At 46.5% G+C, this 23,751-nt stretch overlaps 2 protein-coding genes and 2 pseudogenes across 5 annotated transcripts in view; 2 read left to right on the forward strand and 2 right to left on the reverse strand.

Annotated features, from left to right (window-relative positions):
• The window catches only part of fras1 (Fraser extracellular matrix complex subunit 1), a 379,111-nt gene that overhangs the window by 173,328 nt on the left and 182,032 nt on the right, over positions 1–23,751 (reverse strand). The window lies entirely within an intron of this gene.
• LOC114442034 (SH2 domain-containing protein 3C-like) lies at positions 303–22,821 on the reverse strand. Its single transcript, XM_028415293.1, has 12 exons — positions 22,710–22,821; positions 20,620–21,259; positions 17,216–17,255; positions 16,094–16,222; positions 15,142–15,536; positions 14,891–14,991; positions 2,324–2,769; positions 2,123–2,238; positions 1,717–1,888; positions 1,491–1,602; positions 1,203–1,409; positions 303–937 (listed from the first exon to the last, which is right to left on the reverse strand). Exons 1-12 carry the CDS (start codon positions 22,729–22,731, stop codon positions 768–770), a joined length of 2,550 nt encoding a protein of 849 aa, XP_028271094.1. The 5' UTR covers positions 22,732–22,821; the 3' UTR covers positions 303–767.
• On the forward strand, positions 5,941–10,543 carry LOC114442038 (UDP-glucuronosyltransferase 2A2 pseudogene; annotated as a pseudogene).
• LOC114442036 (UDP-glucuronosyltransferase 2A2 pseudogene) lies at positions 11,264–14,250 on the forward strand (annotated as a pseudogene).

A 23,751-nucleotide genomic window follows, 5' to 3' on the forward strand; every position in this document is an offset into this window, starting at 1 on the left:
TGCTGCTTTAATTTTATCTTATTTTCTGTGAACCAGCTGGAAAATGCAAACAAACAGACCTTGAACAAAAACAAAAGAAGTGAATGCACTTTCACTCTGTACCCACCAGAGGGCAGCATATACATTCATACACCAATAACAAGTACTGCTGTGTCTGGAAATGTTCAGAAAAACAAACTAATAAATACACACAACAACTTCTAGATAAGGATCCCACAGGTATGTTTGTCTCAATAAAAACTTGGTGGTGTTATAAATATCAAAGCCCGTATTACTTCAAAAAAGTATCCAATAAACCGTCATCCCTGTGAGGTAAAGATATTTATTCACATTTCATGTATAAATATTAGGTATTAATACTGTGTAAGATAACAAACGAGTGCTTCCATTCACGTACTGATAATAAATGATAATAAAAAAGAGGAAATACTGAGCTTTAAATATTGCTGAGCAGATACACACTGCTTCTGTCACTGGGCTGTACAGAGAAGGTCCAGCCTTCAGACGGACAAAAACATTCCACATCTGCACACTGACCTCAGACTGTTTGCAGCAGGATAAAGTACTTTTCTGAGACACCATGAGAGACCTCAGACCTCCAGAGGCTCCATCGTCCTGCGTTCAGTGGTTTATTCCAAGACTGTGTGAGCTTTTATTCTGAGAGGCAGATCAATACGTCAGCTATCACATACAGAGAAAGCTGTTGTGTGCTTAATGGCCAAGCAAAGATGGAAGCATAAGGACCATCTCTGTGGGAGGTTTGCGACTCAGCGTCGTCTGATCGGCGGCTCGAGCTTGTTGGACAGGGCCGTCAACACTTGGTCAAACTTAGAGTAGCGTAGAGCCTGGTTCTCCTCTGCTCCCCTGCTCCCCCAGAGCAGCCTCAACTGGAAGTCAGTGAGGAAGAGCTCCAGGACCTCAGCCTGCTCCTGGAAACCTGCAACATAACATCACCACATCGAACCAGCGTCAGCAGGAGGGGAGATAGGACAGCAAACAGACCCTGCAGGTCCCTGCACCTAGAACACACCTGCTCAGTAAGTGGTGTGTCTGTTTGCAGGCTCAGTGGTGCTGGTTTGCTAATGCTTGAAATGATAGTACTGCTGGGTAATAAGGATAAACAGGGCGAACCACAGAGACTGATCCTTGTGGTATTAACACCACAAGCCTGAGCCTACACATGGTCCTGCCCTGGGTCTCACCGTGTAGTCTGCTCTCAGCGTTGGAGCAGTAGATACTTCCCAGCTGAGCGATGGTCCTTGCTGCCCCCAGGTGGAACATAACCACATCCACCCCAGCCTCCACCGTCTCCCACGGCTCCGTCCCCTCTCCCACCGCCACACTCTTCTCCAGCAGGGAGAGGAGCGGGAGGACGTGGGGAAAAGTGGTGCTGGACAGTGGACAGCTCTCTGGAGGAGAAAGACGGAGAAGGAGAAGACGGTTTGATATAGGACAAACTTCCCTCATGTCTCCACCAGCAGGATCTCTACCTCTTCCATCATTCAGGCTCTTCATGAACGGCCTCAGAGTTTTCTCATAGAGAATAGCGCCCTCTGTGTGTCGCTGTCGTAAGGCCGTCCATGTCTGCTCCAGGCGGGACACCTGACAAACAGGACAGTAAATGGTCAGACTGCTGTGTGAGGTTATTATCACCTGTTTCCTGTCTGCCTCTGTCGATACAGATAACATAGATACGACTGCTTGTTGAACGTTTACCTGCGGCAGCTCCAAGGCTCTCATCACAGCAGCGAAGCCGAACATGTTTCCCATGGTGCTCTTCAGCTCAGCAGCAATTTGGATGATTTTATGCAGCAGGGCGGCCCGCTCCTCGTTCGTCCCGGTGCACCCCAACACGTCCACCGCCAGCATGATGGCCATGGTCTGAAACCTGGGGGTGACATTAGATTGAGCCCCCAGATATTAACAACACTGCAGCTGAGCCTGGTTGAAAAACCAACCTCTGCTGCCTTAAAAGAACATCACCACTCTGAGCACCTACTGACGTGCCTTAACAGTCTCTGTATGTAAGTTTTCTGCCTCCATGTTAACAGTCTGCTACGAACATGGTTTTGCTCCGTTGTCCCCTGCACTGTCTGTACTTTTTGGACAGGAATCCACTCACCGCTCCAGCAGGTCCAGTCTCAGCTGTTGGCCATGGGGCAACGTGAGAAGCTCCATCCCTGAACTCACTCCCATCATCCTTTGCACCTCTGGAGTCACCTCCAGAATCCTGGCCACCTGAGAAGCACAGAATCATGTGATTCATGAGACACCGCTGACGTGTCTGTCTGTGTTTGTCTGCAGTGTAACAGTGTGTCTGTACCACGCAGTCGGCCTTGGTGATGTGTCTGGCTGCTGTCCGGGGGTCGACCTCTGCCAGCAGCTCCTTCACCCTTCGCAGGATGGCCACCTCCAGAGGTTTATTCTCCTTGGCCATCAGCGGCGACCGGTATACGCTGGGCCTGAAACAAGAGGCCGTCTCCACCACAGGTGAGAAGTACACGTTCCCATCCTCCGCCCTCAGCAGGTCCACGCTGGATGAGGCTTCCTCCGCCTGCAGCCTGTCTACGTAGCTATGAGGGCCAGAGGGGTACAGCTCTGTGTAGCAGCTCACATCTGCATCAGAAGAGGGCTTGTCCTGGTTCAGGTGAGGCTGGAGGCCATCTCGGTGTGGCCTGTGAATGGTACTGCTTGGAGAGTTCCTGGGGAGGGATGGGGAGGGAGGCATGCTGGCTGCCCGGCTGCTGCACGGACTTCTGGAAGGTGGGGCTGGAGAAGAAGAGGATGGAAAAATTCTAAAAACCACTTCCTCTGTCTGCAGTCACACACATTCCACTCAAGTTAAGTACATTTTTAGGGACTACTTTGTGGGGCGGATTAATTAATGAATTTGCAGATTAATCTGGTGCTCTCAACAAACTCAAACTAACCAACATCAGGTGCCATAACTAAAAGTGTTTTGAAAGAAGACTTGTCTCTAAAGTGCACCCACCATGTGAGGGCATACATTATCTAACAAGAGTCAGCGTGAGCAATAAACAGGATCTTTATACGGAAGGCGGTCGGTACACAGGTGGTCAGTCAGCCAGGCAGAGGTACAACAGGGTAAAACAGCGGAGGGTCCAGGAAACAGGCGCGAGTCAAATAGACAGATATGCTAAGGTACCAAAAAAGAGAAAAGGCTAGAACAATTTTCAAAAAGCACGAGGGTCATACACTAGAAACTGAGTCGAACAGCATCACTGGAACCAGAGGGCTGCTGCGCTTCAGATGATCTTATCAATAGTCAAATCCTTCCTCTCATTCTGTTAGTCGTCTGTCCAGAGGAGCCGACGTTCATGTTTAGAAATGCTGCTAAAACTGCAAATCAGCAAAAGAAAAACTGAGATTACACATGAATAAAGGAACTCTGTAGCCTTTGTTCATCATTAACCTGCAACAACACAGTGACCTTAGCTCAGCACTACATGTGACGCGCCCGAATCTGAGCTGCTCCTACACACCACACACATTCTGAACTTTACTCCTGTTACCTCAGTGCCGACGCCCTCCGACAGCAGGCAGGCGTTCAGTCAGTGAGAGGACCTGCACGTACAAAACATCTCGCGCTGAGATCTGTATAAACAGCTTTGGCCCCAGGACTGATCCTTGAGGTGCTCCACAACATATACTGTACCATTAATCTCCACATACTGAGATCTGTCATTCAAGTAGCTCTTTAACCAGCTTTTTGCAGCTCCTCTTATTCCATAGTGTTCACATTTCTGCAGCAGTATTGAGTGATCAATCGTATCAAAAGCTTTGCTCAAATCTATAAAAACCCCAGCAGCACACTGCCTATTATCTATTGCTGTTGATGTGTTTTCCACAAAATCCATCACTGCTAAAGATGCAGATCTGTTACTTCTAAAAGCAGGAAATACCTTTGCCAGGTTCATTTTCTCTGGAAAAATTCCAGTTGAAAAAGACATGTTGCATATATATGTTAAGGGTTCAACTATACAATCAATCACAGTTTGAATTATCGACATGTTGTTTGAGTCTGTGGATCTTTTGTTCCTAAACTTTCTAAGATAAGATAAGATAAGATAAAACTTTATTAATCCCGAAGGAAATTCTTGTGCCTGAGGTATCAAGTTACATTAAATGCAGTTAAGTACAGTATAAGAGTATAAGTGTCACTATAATCCAAAATCAGAGTACAGTACGCAGTATGAGCACAATATATGATACATGGATACAAATATGGAGATGTAAGGTGCTAAGTAAACCAGTAGACCAGTGGAGGGAATGACAGTGATGCCTGACATGATTATCTAGCGCTTCTCCCTACAGAAAGGGGAGGAGTTATACAGTCTAATGGCCACTGGCAGGAAGGACCTCCTGTGGCGTTCTGTGCTGCTCCTCGTAGTCTCAGTCTACCGCTGAATGTGCTCCTGTAGGACAGCAGTGTGTCGTGCAGGGGGTGAGACGTGTTGTTACGAATACTGAGGAGTTTCCTCAGTATCCTCCTCTCTGTCACCTCCACCACAGACTCCAGCTCCACTCCCAGTACCGACTACTTCTAACTACTTCTAACACATCACTCTCACACACTCCCCCAAGAAACATGGAGCTGCAGTTATTGACAGAAGTGTTAAAGTCTTTTACTTTCCCTTCATTATGTGGAATTTATTTTACTAAATTTGGACCCACACTTACAAAAAAAGTATTAAATATGTTAACAATCTCCTGAATGTTATCTGTAACAGAACCATCTTCTCTAACAGTGTGAGCAGGGAAAGATTTACATGTGTGCTGTTTGAGCTGTCAGTTTATTTTTATGTTTTTATATTTGTCCTCTTTGTCCTTAGTTTGGTGCTTTATATACTCTCTGTACAGCTGATTTTTCTTTTTACAAGCTTTTTCCAAGGTTTCCTTATCTCATTAGCCTTTAGTCTCATTTCTTTTACAGGACAATGTTCATTGTATAATAACATACACGTCTCCAAAGATGCATTATAAGCCCTGTTAGTGTTGTTTACATAAACTTCCTGCCAGTTATGACTTGTCAGTTCTGAATTAAAAGCTTCTACTGCTTCCAGTGTTCTCAGTCTAACCAGCCTGTTAGTCTCATTGGGTCTTTGTTTCAGCAAAGACAGGCAAGTGATCACTTATGTCTGTCACTAATAATCCACTTTGGATCATTTTACCTGTGGAATTCACAAAAATATGATCAATCAATATAGCACTATCCCTCCTTATGCTACTGGGTTTTATTATTAGTGGGTATAAACTCAAACTCAACATGGTATCGACAAATTCTGCTGTTTTCTTATGTTCATTTGATTTTAGCAAATCAATATTAAAGTCCCCACAAACAACTATCAGCTGTTCCCTTTCATATAACTCAGAGATCTTCTTACTAAACTGGTCGATACAGGAACCTGGAGTTCTATACATACAAGCGATTAACATATTCTTTGATCTTTCCCTGCTTACTTCAATAGTTACACTTTCCATTAAATCATCAATAACTGTACTCATGTGGTCAATTATTTTACATGTTATACCATTCGTTACAAACAGGGCAACACCCCCTCCTCTTTTGTTTAACCTGTTCCGTTCAAATCATTCATAACCCTCTAGTTGAATGTCCAACGTCTTACTATCACACAACCAAGTCTCTGAGAACAACACTACAACACTACATTTAAATGGCAGCTGTTGTAAATACCCTTTAATTTTAGAAAAATTGCAATAGAGACTCCTGCTGTTAAGGAGATTCTGGGGGTTATGTAAGTCAGTCTCTGGAACTGCATGCAGTTGTGCAGTTTGGGATTTCTTTTACTGGATCTCGCCTTAAGCCATTTCCCCACTGTGGAGCTCTCTGTAGGCTTTGTTCATCATTAACCTGCAACAACACAGAGCACTACATCTGACGCTCAGGCTCACAGTTCAGTGCCTGAATCTGAGCTGCTGCTACACACCACACACATTCTGAACTTTACTCCTGTTACCTCAGTGCCGACGCCCTCCGACAGCAGGCAGGCGTTCAGACAGTGAGAGGACCTGCACGTACAAAACATCTCGCGCTGAGATCTGCTGACACTCGGTAAGTGTTTGGATGCAGGCATCAGTTTTAGAGGTTTGATTTTCATTTTGCTGGAATGTGAGTCTAGGAAAATGTGTTGCTGCGTGTTTATCTGCATGAACAGAGTCTGAGGAGTTACACATGCTGCAGAGCCAAGTTATAACTTCCAGATGTTTCCCAAAAAGGAAAAGACTGACCTGGCAGCTTCTTAAAATACTACTCATACTCACGCCTTTGCTCGGGTTCTCAAAGAAATATTCAAAAAACAAATGCAATGGTCGACAGAAATGTAATTTATTACTGATAAAGGTTCTATAGCTGACAAGAGATAACAGGATGGCGTTGTTTCATACATTTTAAACATGTTTTGGTGTTTAAAGTTTTAGTTTTCATTATTTAGGGAAAGGATTTATTCAACACCTGCAAATACCACAATGTTGTGTTGTAAGTGTATTACCTTTAGTAAACACAACAGATGTTTAAACTTGAATCATTTAGATTCTGTGACTTTGTGTCTAAACCTCCTGCAAACTTGAACCTTGTAAACAGAACGGGCAGTTTTAAATCCCCCGTAGGGCTCCACACACATCACCGCAGGAACACAAAGCTGTGAAACTGGAGAGGAAACATCCACTGCCTGTGCATGTGGAAACCTGCCGGGATTTAGCGGCAGGAATTCCCACACTGTAGTTGTGCAATCAGGAAGCTGTTGTTGAGCTGCAGAGATTGTGGGGGTTATGTAAGTAAGTCTGGCTGCAGCATGCCTGAAGGAATAATGACAGCCTTCTGTGGAGTTGCGTGCAGTTGTGCCATTTAGGATTTCCTTTACTGAATCTTTGAACAATATTTAATAATGAAACATGAGCAGGAGGCATTCAATAATCCAGAAAGACACATTTACCTAATTGCTGAAAAAAGCTTCTGACAAATAACCATTCAGAGACCAGCCGCGTATAAACACACACACACACACACACACACACCTAAGGCCTGCACATGAAGGGCACCTGTGTGCCAGAACTGTGACCAGGTGAGGGCCAACGGCTTTTACAGGTGTGTGGAGTGCTACTGTTTTTATAGGCTATTAACCCCGAACAGACCTGCTAACACCTTCGCTAGAGTGAACCGGCAGAAACACTGTAGTCTGACGCCAGTGTGAGGGTTGGTGCCACAGAAAGCTCAGCGCCTGACTCCACGTAAACATTGGCTAGTTCAGGTAGTGACAGGCTGCATAAAGTCAAGGCTTATCCAGATAAGCATCTTCTAGCACCACCAGCATCTCTCCAAATTCCAGCTAAAAGGTTAGAAATGTTAAAACTGACTGAAATATCATCATCATAACCATGCAGTGGCTTCCTTATACACTACATTTTGACACTTTAACATCCTTCAGGCAAAATGAATTGGTCATAAATGGAAAAATGTACCTATAAAACCCTAAAAGCAGGCTGTAAACAACCACCTTAGTGAGTGAAGGTTCAGCGCTCTGCACCTCTATCACAGACCTCTGTGGCCGTTTGTCCTGTGATTGAATGACATCAGCAACGTGACCATGCCTCATATCTGGGGGATACAGACACTACCGTCCAAAAGTTTGGGGTCACTTGGAAATGTGTTTTTTTCTTTTTTAAAAAATGTATTTGGAGATTTGTAAACAGACGGTTGTCTGGCAAGCACTGACGGTGTTTGCCAGACAACCGTCTGAGGGCTCAGAAAACAAACTCAGTGGGTTCTTTAACAGGTGACTGGTGTCTCAGTGGTAGCAGTGTTACCTAGAATGTGTAATACCACATTCTTTAAATGAATAAGGGATTTAACTGTTGATCAGGAGCCTTTTGAATATAAGATGTTTGCCAACATGTTTCCAATCAAGCAAAACCTCCCAGCACTGTGAAATGAAACCAATAACTGCAGTTCCTCAAGTAGCCACAAGAGACCGGGTCTGAGAGCCATACAGCCCAGTGAAAACAAAAAAACAAAACAAGAAAAGGTTTCAGTCTCAACAGATTGATCATTTTCCTGTTCATGTCAAAGAGGGTTTAAACTTGTTTCAGAAGCGTCCCAGACGCGACACTACACTCCACAAAAGATACGTGCCGGTTCTATTTTGGAGCTGTGTCACGCCCAAGATGCGTTAATTTGCACCAACTAGATCGGGGACCAGAGTCAGGCTCCAGAACACCAGAGAGATCGGGCCGATTTTCAAAATAAAATGCAGTGAGCAAAATGTGGCTACTAAAATTAACATTACAACTGGCAGAGGAAGGGCCACAACCATGGAAGTCAAGAAACAACATCAAAGAGCAAAAGGCATTGAGAGAAATAACAACGTTTTCAGAGAGGAAGGCGAACAGCTACCTGTATGTTCATGTGTGTATGGAGTCAATGGAGGTTTTAATAAGGTGCTCTGTAACCCAGCCTGATGCATACATGTAGAGAGAAAATGTAATATTGCGTAAACGGTTACAGTCGGGCTAAAATTGTGTCGTCTGATCTAGGCAGAAAAAGCAGCACAATGATAGCAACTGAAATTAGAAAGATGTTACATCGCTGTTTCTTTTGTCGGAATCTCTTTCAGAGATGATCCGACCAGCCTTGGTGACACTTGCAGTGTTGCTCTGCTCAGCACCCCTGGCAAATGGAGGGAAGGTTTTGGTGTTTCCTGTGGATGGAAGTCACTGGGTCAACATGAAAGTCATCATTGAGGAGCTTCACTCCAGAGGACATGAAATCACAGTGATGCGGCCGTATGACAGCTGGTACATCAAGTCAGAGTCCCCGTATTACAAGTCCATCACCATAAAGTCCTCTGCTGGTTTTGATGAGCAATTGTTTGGGTCATTTGTAACGAGAACACTGAACCTGCGGCGCCAAGGTGCTTCACTTTGGACTCGTTTGACTCTGGAGTATGAACTGGTGGAGCAGTTCTATGATATGCATGTGAAGTTGCTTAAGGTGGTGGAGATGATCTTTGAGGACACCAAACTGATGCAGAGCCTCCATGATGCCAAATATGACTTGGTTCTTACTGATCCTGCGATTGGTGGAGGGGTTCTTCTGGGTCACCGTTTGGGCCTTCCACTAGTCTTTAATGTGAGATGGACTGTTCAAGGAGAGGGACATCTAGCAATTGCTCCTTCCCCGCTCTCCTATGTCCCCTTACCGGGGGCAGAGCTGACCGATAAGATGACGTTCACTGAACGAGTCAAGAACATGCTGTACTACTTTTTCACACGTTTGCAAATTTGGTATGTCACAGAACCAAACTACAAACCTTTCGTCCATCGTCACTTCGGCAGTGACGTCCACTACATGGAGCTGTTTCAGTCAGCAGACATCTGGCTGATGAGAAATGACTTCACCTTTGAGTTTCCGCGACCCACAATGCCAAACGTGGTCTACATGTCAGGATTTCAGTGCAAACCCTCCAAGCCCCTGCCTAAAGAACTAGAGGACTTTGTGCAGAGCTCTGGTGAACATGGCATTATTGTCATGACATTGGGGACCCTGGTTGAAAAACTTCCAGAGGACCTCACGGAGGACATTGCTGCTGCTTTTGCGCAGCTTCCTCAGAAGGTGATCTGGAGGCACAAAGGCAAAAGACCATCCACCCTTGGTAACAACACATTGATTTCAGACTGGTTGCCCCAAAATGACCTCCTGGGTCACCCCAAGACTAGATTGTTTGTGGCCCATGGAGGCACCAATGGAATACAGGAGGCAATCTGCCACGGTGTCCCCCTGCTGGGCCTGCCCCTCATGTTCGACCAGCCTGACAACTTCTTCCGGATGAAGGCAAGAGGAGTGGCCAAAGTCCTGGATATCGCAACTGTGAACAAAGACAACTTCCTGGAGGCGCTGAAGGAGGTACTCTATGAGCCATCCTACAGGGAGAAGATGAAGGTTCTGTCCAGCCTGCACAGAGATCAGCCCATGAAACCCCTGGACCGTGCCATGTTCTGGATTGAGTTTGTCATGAGGCACAAAGGAGCAGCACACCTAAGAACAGACTCTTACAAGATGTCCACAATCCAGTACTACTCCATTGATGTGGTGGTCTTTCTGCTGACAGTTATTATGCTAGTATGTGTTGTGTTTGTTTCTGCAGTGAGGTTTCTCTGGCAGAGGGTATTTTCTAGAAACAAAGTCAAAAAGGAATGATGAAGAGGCTGCAAGATGGTCTGTAATCTGTTCTGGTCAGCATTTACAGTCTGTCAGTGGTGTCCTAACGTGTCTGGGTGTGTGTAGCTGAAAGCACCCACACGTTTCTGTTGTGGTTGTGTGTTCACCTGTATGTCAGCAGGATCTCAAAATCAGTGAATCATTATACTGCACTATTTGGTTAGACAGCCAAACAAATTATTCTTAGTTCATTTTCAGGACTGATTTCGAATGATTCTTCAGAAGTCATTGGTTTGGAATATTTCTAAATATTTTAGAATAAACAAATAAAATAATTCTTTAATAATTGCACTTGTGTCCTGAGTTTGTACATCATATAAACAGGGTGGTAATTAAATATTGTTTATGATTTCTTTTTTACCAATGTCGGATTCAAATATTGTTTTAACAAGTATGTTGTAATAAAAAATTCCAACATGATTTACTGCTGAAATATTAAAGCCCATATTGCCCCATGTAACATTACACCAGACCTCTGATCTGCACCTTCTGCTTCGAGGACCCACATCGTTTCTTCTCACCACTGTGTGGGGCTAAGGCATCAGTTTTGGTGATGGAAAGTCATTAGGTAGCTTATATAAGCTGACACTTCTGAAATTTGTATTTGCGCCATCGCAACAACAGATAAAGCTGTTATGTTAATATAAAGTTTAGAACTTGAACTCTTTCAGCCTGAAATTTGTGAACACATCCAGACGTGTGGACTTGAGTAAGTCAGATAAGTTTGCAGTGTTTTCACTTTTTTCCAGCATTAACATGTTTCTGCTGTAACGCCGGGCATTTGAACACAGGAGCCTGTGGACATTAACTTACATTTGGAACAAGCCTCACGTGGACATTTGAGCATCAGGAGTATTTGGCACTTCCATGTTGCCATCATTGTTGAGGCCCCCAAGGGTGCAGCCTGATTCGATCACAGTTAGCAAAAAACTGAGTTACCTTGTAAGGGCTCTCAACCTTCAGAACAACTACGCCTGAAGATTCCAGCCACATTAGGGTTTCTTCAAAGCTTTCAGGTTTAAGATGTTTGCAACTTGTCTTTTTTTAAACCACCTACCAGAGTCGTCAAATGAGAGGATTTATCATAGTCCGCTCAGTCATTTTAGCTCATTTATCTTTAGTCGTTTGCAATATTCATATCCCTTATTGAAAAGAACAGATCTAACATTGTTACTTCTCTTGTCAGAATCTCTTTCAGAGATGATCCGACCAGCCTTGGTGACACTTGCAGTGTTGCTCTGCTCAGCACCCCTGGCAAATGGAGGGAAGGTTTTGGTGTTTCCTGTGGATGGAAGTCACTGGGTCAACATGAATGTCATCATCGAGGAGCTTCACTCCAGAGGACATGAAATCACAGTGATGCGGCCGTATGACAGCTGGTACATCAAGTCAGAGTCCCCGTATTACAAGTCCATCACCATAAATTCCTCTGCTGGTTTTGATGAGGAACTCTTTGGGTCATTTGTAGTGAGAACACTGAGCCTGCGGCGCCAAGATGCTTCACTTTGGACTCGTTTGACTCTGGAGCATGAACTGATGCAACAGATGTCTGATATGAATGAGAAGTTGTTTCTAATGATGGAGGGGATTTTTGAAGACACCAAACTGATGCAGAGCCTCCATGATGCCAAATATGACTTGTTTCTTACTGATCCTGCGATTGGTGGAGGGGTTCTTCTGGGTCACCGTTTGGGTCTTCCACTCGTCTTTAATGTGAGATGGACTGTTCAAGGAGAGGGACATCTAGCAATTGCTCCTTCCCCGCTCTCCTATGTCCCCTTACCGGGGGCAGAGCTGACCGATAAGATGACGTTCACTGAGCGAGTCAAGAACATGCTGTACTACTTTTTCACATGTTTTCACACTTGGTATGTCACAGAACCACACTTAAAACCTTTCGTCCATCGTCACTTCGGCAGTGACGTCCACTACATGGAGCTGTTTCAGTCAGCAGACATCTGGCTGATGAGAAATGACTTCACCTTTGAGTTTCCACGACCCACAATGCCAAACGTGGTCTACATGTCGGGATTTCAGTGCAAACCCTCCAAGCCCCTGCCTAAAGAACTAGAGGACTTTGTGCAGAGCTCTGGTGAACATGGCATTATTGTCATGACATTGGGGACCCTGGTTGGAAAACTTCCAGAGGACCTCACGGAGGACATTGCTGCTGCTTTTGCGCAGCTTCCTCAGAAGGTGATCTGGAGGCACAAAGGCAAAAGACCATCCACCCTTGGTAACAACACATTGATTTCAGACTGGTTGCCCCAAAATGACCTCCTGGGTCACCCCAAGACTAGATTGTTTGTGGCCCATGGAGGCACTAATGGAATACAGGAGGCCATCTACCACGGTGTCCCCCTGCTGGGCCTGCCCCTCATGTTCGACCAGCCTGACAACTTCTTCCGGATGAAGGCAAGAGGAGTGGCCAAAGTCCTGGATATCGCAACTGTGAACAAAGACAACTTCCTGGAGGCGCTGAAGGAGGTACTCTATGAGCCATCCTACAGGGAGAAGATGAAGGTTCTGTCCAGCCTGCACAGAGATCAGCCCATGAAACCCCTGGACCGTGCCATGTTCTGGATTGAGTTTGTCATGAGGCACAAAGGAGCAGCACACCTAAGAACAGACTCTTACAAGATGTCCACAATCCAGTACTACTCCATTGATGTGGTGGTCTTTCTGCTGACAGTTATTATGCTAGTATGTGTTGTGTTTGTTTCTGCAGTGAGGTTTCTCTGGCAGAGGGTATTTTCTAGAAACAAAGTCAAAAAGGAATGATGGTTTGTTGTGTTTATTAGTGTGTGTTGTACTGAGGGTCTGTTGTGAACAGTTTGTAATGATGTCATGTTTCTGTTGGTTATCTCCTAAAAACATCTGTAAATCATTTCTAACTTTATAAAATGAGGTCACAGTGAGTTTTTAGTTCTATCAGAATATTTTACCGGTGTTTGTTTTTGAATATTTCATAGTCATACTGCTATTAGTGCCACTGTGTGAAGAGACTGTAATGTAAAAAAAATATGTTTAATTAATTCATATCGTGGGTTAGATTATTGTATGCCTGTCCTTCAGCAATGGTTCTTACAAATACTTATTGCTCCAAACCATTTACTTTACACCGTGGCACTAGACAGGGGTGTGCCCTTTCTCCCCTGCTTTTTGTTTTGGCTATTGAACCCTTGGCCATAGCCATAAGGAGTAACAATTCTATCTGAGGTATTTTAAGATGGGGCACAGAACATAAGCTATCTCTGTACGCGGATGATCTCCTGCTGTATGATTCAAGGGCGGAAACAACCATCCCTTCAATTCTGGAGCTCCTTAATAAATTTGGGGAAATTTCTGGGTATAAATTAAATATACATAAGAGTGAACTAATGCCACTGAATACTGAATATATCTGACAGAGAGCACACCTCTCTAAGTCTAAGTTGTCTAGAATCTATCCCCAACTTGACCCCACTTGTGATAAATGTAAATCTGCAGAAGCCACAATGATTCATATGTTTTGGCTTTGTCCCAAAAGACAACGATACTGGGAAGCTGTATGTGAAGCTCTTTCGAACTAAAATAACTTTAAACACACTCTTGTTGCTTTTTGGGGTCGTTGTGGAGGGATTACAGTTGCCCACTGGGGGGCGTAGGCTTATTGTTTTTTCAACTCTACTTGCCCGACGGCTGATTTTGTTGAAGTGGAAGGATCCTGCCCCACCAACAGTGTCACAATGGATTAAAGATGTGCTATTTAATCTTAAACTGGAGAAAATTAGACATGGGATAAGAGGTTCTGAAAAGACATTCTATCAAGTGTGGAGACCTTTTTTATTTTTTTTTGACCAACCATTGAGACAGATCCAGGAATAATTGGATGTGGTTGTTTATTTATGTATTTTTAATTATTCTGGCTGAGTTGCTTATTCTAATCGGAATATCTGTGTTTTTCTCTTTTTTTTTCATGTGACAGTGACGACAGTTTGTATAGGGGGGGTTTTTAACTGTGTTTGTTTTAGTTTTGGTGTATTTCTATCTGTATATATGTATATATATATATATATAAGTAACTGTTTATTTGGGTTTGTATATGTATCTTTATATTGTTGAAAACCCAATAAATATATTACACACTAAAAAAAATATGTTTTTTTGGGATTTGGGTCCTTGATAACTCAAAGGAAACGGTGATTATGTTTTCTTTTACTATGTTTCTCTGATCTTGTCTTTTCTGCTGTCGTGTGTAAATTGTAACAGATGTAATGTAATACACATGTTTACTGAAAGGACATGGAGGAGAACAGTTTGCATCACTGCTCAATAATTTGTATTGTCTCAGATTAAATACTGGTTTTCTATGAACAATAAAGGCTGACATATCATGTTACTGCTCTGTGGGCAGGTGGGAAGTTTTACCGTCAGTAGGTATAGCAGCTTACCGGTTTCCTCTTACACTATCATGTGTACCTAAATCTAGATTACTGATGCATTCAAGGACATCAGTAAGGGTTTGGAGTTTTTTAATGACTTGATAAGTTTTATCTGTTGGTTTCTTGTGTTTAAACTTTGATGAAGCGCCACCTGTTTTTACTAGAAGGAGCATTTTCATGCTCAGAGGACAGAGCCCTGTGTTTAACTCACTGTTGCTGTAGGGAGTGGAGTGAGAGGATTCTCCTGCAGTCAAGGGAGTGTGGATGTCCTGTTCTCTGCTAACATCTGCCTCCCTGTGGTGAGAGGAAGGACTGCATGTAGAGAGGGAGAGAGAGAGAGATGGTATCAGAACACAGCAGCTCATGTTGTGTTTCTGTCTCAGAGCAGTTGAAGGACAAGTTTGTGTGTTGTGTCAAAAAGAAACAAAACTCCAATCCCTGCTCTGCTGAGTGAAACCTCACCTTCTTGGACAGACCTTCTCCTCTCCTCCCATGATGCTATTCTTCAGCCCTTGACGGCAGGATGGCGTGCTGGCGGCGGTGCAGAAGGCCGTCTCCAGGTAGCTGAGCGGCAGCGTCCTGTTCACCGGCTGCAGGATCTGAGCTCCGCTCCACCGGGTCAGAACCGCCTGGCTGCCCACGTAGAAGTGGACGAGGGCTGGTATGGACTCAAAGCCTTCACCTTCCAGTCTGTACTGGACCCGAGTATACGTTTCGCCGGACTGAACCACGACCTTCCTGATGAGGAAGTGCAGAGCCTTCTGCTCCCAGCGGCTGGTCAGGACTAAGTCGCCCTGACTGGACTGAGAGTCCCTGATGAGAAAACTGCCGTGGTTCACCACCAGGCTCTCTGACACCTGAGGAAACAGTTAAACATGTCAGAGGAAGCTCCTCATGCTGAAGTCCTACATTCATGGTTACACCTGCTGCTCTGCTCACTGATAGGATCATTAATCTGTCTTGAGGTCGTCCTGTAAATAACCTGAGAGATCTGAGATCTGAGATCTGCTGCAGGCTGGAGTCTGACATGTAACTGTGGTCACCCACTCCTTCACTGGAACTACAGAAGAAGTACCTCCTGCTGGGTAGTTTCTTCTGAAGAGCATTTTTTAAACCGCTGGTCTGGGCTTAATGCTGATTGGTTAAACTCAAGCCGAAGCTCAGTGAGATGTAAACACAGGCTATGGGCAGATTAGTGCCATCCTGCAGCGGCTGATGCAACCGAGGGACTTTCACACCTGGGAAGTTCCTGTTCGTTTTAAGGAAGTTAAAGTGGAAACATGTGGTTGAAAAGTCCACTCTTACCACAGAGTGACATCACAAAGCTTCAGGTGAATTTCCCGTTACATCACTTCACACTGCTGCTCTAAATGTTCTGATGACTGGGTGGTGTGTGTGTGTGTGAGAAGCAGACCTCCCAGGGGATGCCTCCATGGTACCAGGCGTGGCTCTTCAGGTTGCTGCTGCTCAGCTTCAGCTCCTCCTCCAGCTGCTTCCTCAGTGCCTCAGACGGCGGCTCCAACCAGAACTTTTCCTTGGAAAACTGGAAAGGCATGACGAACTCAGGAACACAACACAACACAACGACACAAGCTCAGACCATCGTTATCTATCGACTGCATTCCTGCTGCTGCCGCTTCCTGCGTTCACAAAAACTTCAAACGTCTCATCACATTTCAGCCCTCTGTGTGTTTGTGCGTTCACAGAGGACGATGAGGAGGAGGGAGGGAGGACAGCCCGGGCATTCCCACACGGGGCATCCACACTGGCGGCACCAGGGGCCCGAAACCCAGTTCTGCGCTGGAGTCTTGGCCTTGTTGCTATGGCAACGTCATTGTGAGATGGGGTCATCACTCAGCGGCCTTTTGTCTTTTGTGTCTTTTATACAAACACGACTACTGTATATCAAGAGTTTAAAGAGAGGACAGGCTGGGAATGTTTCTGTTAAGACACACACACACACACACCCTTACAGTTACTGCTGTAGAGGTGACATGTTGTTTTTCTTTCCTCCGACACCTACCCCCCCTCTGCTTTGACAGAATGGTTTGTCCCACTGAACTATGAATCAGGGGCTGGGCACTGGGCCAGGACCACTTCAAAACAAGTGTGTGTGTGTGTGTGTGTGTGTGTGTGTGTGTGTGTGTGAGGATAAGACCCGGAGCCTCCAATGAATAGCTTTAATTTCATTAGCATTATCATTCATTACCAGCTTGTCCCATTCAGACAAGTGTGTTTGTCAAGTATCCAATTATAAGTCAATGAACTGGAAATTCTCTTTCCACGTTTTCCAATCAGAGTAGAGGATGCGGCGGTCGCCGCGGGTAACAGAGGCAGCTCCAAAATATGTAGCCTGCATTCCCTGAGTCCTTTGTGTCACCTGCTGCCTGAATCAGAGCCAGAGAGTGGCGTGGACGGGTCGCAGCAGCAGAAAGCAGGCGGCTGTAACAGCGTGGAGTCTGACAGGAGGAAGTGAGAGAAGCAGAAAGAGACGGAAACCACAGATGAAGAAGATAAAGAAGAACACGAGGCTTACTTTCACATAGTCTCCACTGCTGTCTGACACATCCGGCTGGCTGGAAAACAAAAGAAACACAAAAATATTGATATTGATGATGTTTGTCAAGTTAATGCACAAAAACAGAGGGCTGTCTCTGTCCTGTAATGACCACACATGGCCACAGAGGTCGCTGTTGTTACCAGATATTACAACACAGTGATGAACCTGCAGTTCCCCCCACAGCCTCTAGGGGCTGGCGCCATGGTTGTCAAGGGGCCTGATTGGTTGGTGTCAGGATGTTTGAAGGTGTGTGTCATGTGACACATGGCTGCTAGGAGGCGGAGACCATGTGACACAGATACAGGAGGTAATAAGTCACCTGTCAGCGGCTGATTCCTTTATTTCTTCAGATGTTGGATTGCTCGTCGCCATGACGACGGGGTGTGGTCCGCTCAGGTTTGACTGACGTGTTGCTATCGCTGTGGCAACAGAGGGTAACACCAGCGCCAGCGCTGTTGCTACACAGCACTAAGGAGAAGTTGTTATGACCATGTGAGCCTCTCCTGCTGCCAGTGTTTCTGTCTCCTGTCTGTTTGTCCTCTTGCACAACTGCGCCAGCAGCAGTGAGTTCATTCGACACCACCCAGCAACAACTTGCAACACAACAAACCTCTGTGGAGGAGGACGGGGCTCTTTCTGCTGCCGGAGCTGCAGAAGAAAACATTCTGTCTCCATCACAGCTGCTGGCTCCTCGCCACGTCTGAAGGCTCGGGGCGTCACGAAGCGGCGCCCGGCGGCACCCGCCGGAGCCCCGAGGCGCTTCACACCGACGGCTGTGATTCCTGTGTGACAGCAGAGCTGGGACGTGTCAGGGAAACGCCGCCCGCTGGCAGCACTGGACCTCTCCCTCAACTCACTGCATATTTCCACGAGTCAGGGGAGGTGACCTTTTGTTCCCAAGCTCCGAGCACACACACAGACACACACACACACACACACACACAGACAGACACACACACACAGATGTGAACACACTCTCATGAATCATGAGAAACTCTGAGTTTGTGTTCCTCTCTGCTGGAGGCTTGTGTTTATTTCTGCCATCTTGTTTCTCATAAGAACTGATTATAGATTCATTATTTTAACAAAAACACTTCATAACATAACAAATCTTAGAAAAACTAAGTGGAACTAAAGCAAAGACAAGTTCCAGATGAAGAGACGCAGCATAGCTCCCCACATCTCATCTATCATCTATCATCATTCTTAAAGCTATACGTTGTATTTAGCCCATCAAACACTAGCATGCTGCTAACAGCTGCTGATTGGTCAGTGCAGATCAGGACTGATGGGGACAGGAGGTCCTCCCCCCATGGCAGCGGAGTCCTCACATATATCTCTGTAGGGGCTCTGCTGCTGCTGGCTGATGCTTTTATTGATCAGAACAGATGAGAACATGATGAGAGTGAGCAGAATGCTTTAGTTTTTAACTCTAAACTTTACATTTTTAGGCTCCACTCACTCTGGACTGCCTGCACAGCGCCCCCTCTGGGACAGCAGGTTAGAACAGAGACCTTTTCTAAAATAAATGTGTCTAATTTTACATAATAAAGCCTTTTCACAGTATTTTCAGTCCAGTCCCTCCAGATGAGTTCACTGTTCCCTGCTACACACACAGCTGTTTGTATTTGTGTCACAGAGGGGACACCCCCCCCCCCCCCCAAACCAGCAACAGGTTTAACAGCACTTCCTGCTCCCTCTCTGCCAGCGGCTCTTACACCATCAATCATCCACACACACACACAGACGCACACACACCCTATCCCAAACAAAGTGTGACTTCTACAGAAAGATCAGCCACAAACACACAGTGGACCAACACAGTGGTTCGGCCTCACAAACCACTTCTGCTTCACGCTTATTCATAAAAGAGAAAAGAGAAAGCTGCCTGTGACGGGACGCAGCGAGCAGCGAGCAGCCGAGAAGCTGTGGGCTAACTGTAACACAACCTGTCAGAGCTGCCGGGTCAGAGCGTGATGACACAGTTGGTCACACTCACACAGGAGGTGTGGTGGTTTTACAACAGAGTGACGAGACCTGGAACCAGCACCGCTCCAGACTTTCTGCCTCGGTTCACTCTCATTTAGTCTCTTCCACATGAACGGAAGAGTTTGCAGGTCACAGACTTCATCTGAGTCAAAGGTGTTTATAATGCAGAACATAGAACCATCATCATGATCAAAAAACACACAGCTGCAGCAACTCAGACCAGAGGACACGAAACTGCAGGTGCAGCGGTCAGGGTGGGTCTAAAGATGGATCACTATGTTTGAATACACACTGATGGTGGGTTTCACTAACATCACGCTCCACGTGTGGGTTCATTTTCTGTCTGTCGCTCAGTGATGGCTGCTTTTTGGGGTCTGGAGATCTCCAAACTCTCTCCGCCTCAGCAGAACGTCCATGCCAGACGTCCAGCCAGGACCTCAACGTGTCCTGTGGGCCCCCCATAAACACCCAGAGCGCTGGATTCTGGGTGTTAGGACTCAGTCCAAACAACAGAAGAAGAAACGCTGACGACACAAAAAGCTGATTGATAAAGAAAAGCCTGGATTTCTACAAATAAATTATTGATCTGTTTCTATATAAAAAGGGATTTTTATTGACAAGTTGTTGATCTGCTAAAAACAACACGTGACTTTTTTACAGTGTCGTTGGACCTCCTGCTGAAGCAGAGACTCAGTACAGTCACTCCTGCTGACTGATCGATCGATTGATTGATCGATTGATCGATATGAACATGATGACAGTGATATTAATGAGACTCCTGCTCTGAGCTGAACACGCAGACAAACTCCTCTCAGCGCAGTGTGCGCGCTGCAGGATCAGGTCGCGCCTCTTATGTAAGAACCGGGTCCACATCTGAGCCTTAACGCTGCAAACTGACCACAAACACTGCTCCGCTTAAACAGTGACACAGGCGAGTCACTATGATGGACGCACACACACACACACACACACACACACACACACACACACACACACACACACACGCAGTGATGACCCGCTCCTGTTAAACACTGTAAAGAGCCGCTCACCTCTCTGTGCTCCGAGCGTCCCAAACTTCACACATCTTCTCTGCACACAGTCCGACACACACTCTGCTGCCGACACACTCTGCCGCTGACCGCGGCGCGCCCACACTGCGCATGCTCCCTGCAGCTCTCTCTTTTAAAGTGCGGTTCATCAATAATTTTACATGTGGCATGGAAGTGCGCTCACAAAGGGCTGTGACGTCATTTACACCCCCTTATAATGATCAGTTCCTGTTTTTAAAAAAGTCATTAAATAAAACCTTGGTCTCAGCTCACTTTGATTTTACATCACTGAAAGTTTCATCATAAACATGACAGAGTCTGTCCATAAATAAACCGGCTCACCTGGCGGCGCTCTCTGCTTCCTGTCTGCTGGGCTTGCTGGCTTCCTGTGCACATGTGACTCCTCGCGGCCTCTCTGATCGGGGGCCCACAGGGCTGCGAGCCGCCTCAGTGATCGGGTCCATGGGCACGTACACATCCTGGGGCGACGCCGTGTTTGAAGCATGCTGGCTCCTGGATGCCTCGTGGCAGGATGAGAGGCCACCGTCAGACGCCGAGGTCAGAGGTGAAGCCCGGCTGGGTGTCGGGGTGGTGGGCAGCAGCCGGGCCGGTGCGGACTGAGGCGGCTCCATGCTGCTCAGACTGAGGCTGGACAGGGCACTGAGCAGGGGGGAGTCTCTGACATGATCCCCCGTCTTGCTCAGCCCTCCGGTCGTCTCCTCCTCCTCTTTCTTCTTCTTCTCCTTCAGCCCCCTGCAGCTCTTCTTCTGCCTCTCGCTGCGGGGCACGGTGCCCACATGTGTGTACATGTCGCTGGAGCGGGCGTAGCCCGGGCTGCGGAGGCACGGCTCCATGTCCACCGGCTGCTCCGCACCCTCAGCCTTGGGACCTATCCCATCACGCTCTGGAATCACCTTGGTGCTGGCCTTCTCTGTCTGCCGGCGGGTGGAGAGGTTGGTGAGGCTCCCGAACCATTTAAAACCTGCAGGACCCATCAGAAAACAAGGAAACACAGAGAGTCAGCAGGGGGTTAATCAGACATTCATGTTCCCCAAACTGCACATACTGTCCACACACACACACACAGGTCTGTGGCCTGCTCGTCGTGTGTGTGTGTCAGCTTCCTGTTTCCACAGATATTTATCAGATAATAAGTTAGTCAACATCAGGACTCGTACTTCTGGGCTGAGAAAATGTTCTGATCCATCACAGTGTTTGATTATGAGCTGAACGCTGCTGAACGTGGAGCAGTGTTAACCTGAGTCATCCTGACTGAGCCTACGGGACGGACTGATCGGGGTCCTGAGGAGAAGACACTGGGACACAGTGGACAGTGAGCCGTTGTCCTCACAGCAGACCCTCACTGTCTCTGCTGAACTCGCGGCCGTCACTGCACAGAGACGCCTCTGTGCTTTGTTTACTGTTAAAGGGGAACAGTGGACAAAGACACAGAGACACTCAGTGTCCATAGATCACGTTCTGTCACAGTTCACGTCAGATATTTACACAGCGTCAAAGTACCACACTTTTCAGGTGCTTTACTCAAGTACTCGAGTCGGTGAGAGACCAGACCAGCTGTGTCCTCCAGAGGACGTCCTCTATGGAGGTCTGCACTTCATAGACTGCAGGCCTAGACGGTCAAAGATTTACTCTTCAGCCAGAGCTCGGATTGCAGAGTGTGATGAATCCTGGGCGTGTTGGGCTGTGAAGGATCCGCCTGATCCATCCTTCATCACCAGGAGAGCCAGGCTTTGGAACTGGGACGTTCAACAGTCCTCAATAATCCTCCAATCACAGAACAGACACAGCCACACACAGTGTCCACATCCGGAGGCAGGTTGGGTTCAGCATTAAAAACTCCTGATTAAGGTTAGGGGTTAAAACACGAGTTCATAACACTGAACACACTTCAAAGGAAGAACCGTTCCCTTCTGCGGTCAGCATTTTTGCTGCCATGCCAATGTCAACATGTCAAAAGTGTAAATGAAGAAAGGGGCCCCGGCTGAAGAGGAACCAAAGACTACAAGAAGAGAGCGACCAGGACAGACACTGACACTCAGGACCCACTGGTTCTCTCTGGTACAAACTGTGAAGCAAACCAAAGCTCTGGTTCCAGCTTCAAGGACCCCGCTGCCCCCCCAAACATGCCTGGGCTCTGAGCCTCCCTCTGCATGCAGGCGGTCAGACTCAGACTCTTCACAGAGACCAGAGTCTAACGGGGTCCTTCCCGATTATTAGCTCTTCAGTTTGGACCACAAAGGAGGACAAAGGAGACAAATGTCCCTGTTCCCGTCAGCATGGAGGTCTGACAGTCAGCGTGCTGCTGTGTTTCTGTTACTTTCAGCATCCAGAGCAGCGTTAAAGAAGAAGAACGGACAAACAGCCGGCAGGAGCTCCTCTGTGTGAAGAAAAACAAATAGATTCAGACTTACTCAGTTTACTGCGCTTGTTCATGGCTCTCCTGGTGTGTGTGCGTGTGTGCTGGCACTAATGTGTGACACACACTCAGCGAGCCGCATGCTGGTGTCTCAACACAGAATCTGCTTCCTGCTGCTGAACTCAGCGGAAGTGTAGGGGGTGAAGTTCAGAGCAGTTTCACTTTGTATTGATGCAGCCGGGTGACGAATCAGATCTGACTTCAGGTCCTGACCTCAGGTCCTGACTTCAGATTCTGACCTCAGGTTCTGACCTCAGGTTCTGACCTCAGGTCCTGACCTCAGGTTCTGACCTCAGGTTCTGACGTCAGGTTCTGACCTCAGGTCCTGACTTCAGGTTCTGACCTCAGGTTCTGTCTTCAGGTTCTGTCTTCAGGTCCTGACCTCAGGTCCTGACTTCAGGTTCTGACCTCAGGTCCTGACCTCAGGTTCTGACCTCAGGTCCTGACCTCAGGTTCTGACCTCAGGTTCTGACCTCAGGTTCTGACCTCAGGTCCTGACCTCAGGTCCTGACCTCAGGTTCTGTCTTCAGGTCCTGACCTCAGGTCCTGACCTCAGGTTCTGTCTTCAGGTCCTGACCTCAGTGTAAACACTCTGCAGGTTGTGCCTGAGATGAAATCATAAAAACAAGCCTGTCTTTTCTGGTTCATCAGAGGAAATCACGTCACCTACTCAGTTCACTTCGGCAGCTTCAACACAGCCTGAAAGTCTATTTTTATTGTGACTTATAATAAACACTCACACTAACTGTTCACACAGCAGCATCACTGTGATAACCTCAAACAAAGAAGCGGATCAATGACAGATGAAAACAGCAATTTAAACCTGACTGTTTAAAACTGACTCAGAAATGCCACAAACACAGAATGACGTCTGCTCTTCTTGTTTGAATTCTGTCTGTAATCATCTAGTTCATCAGTTTTAAACAGAAAACAGAAACACAGGCTGGTTCCTGTGTCAGTTCTTAGAACAGTTTGGGGGAACAGACTCCATCACAGCGGCGCTCTGGCTCTAAGGCCTCGGTGGGTGGAGGCTCTGA

The sequence above is a fragment of the Parambassis ranga genome, chromosome 9, assembly GCF_900634625.1.
Source record: "Parambassis ranga chromosome 9, fParRan2.1, whole genome shotgun sequence".
Classification (NCBI taxonomy): Eukaryota; Metazoa; Chordata; class Actinopteri; family Ambassidae; genus Parambassis; species Parambassis ranga.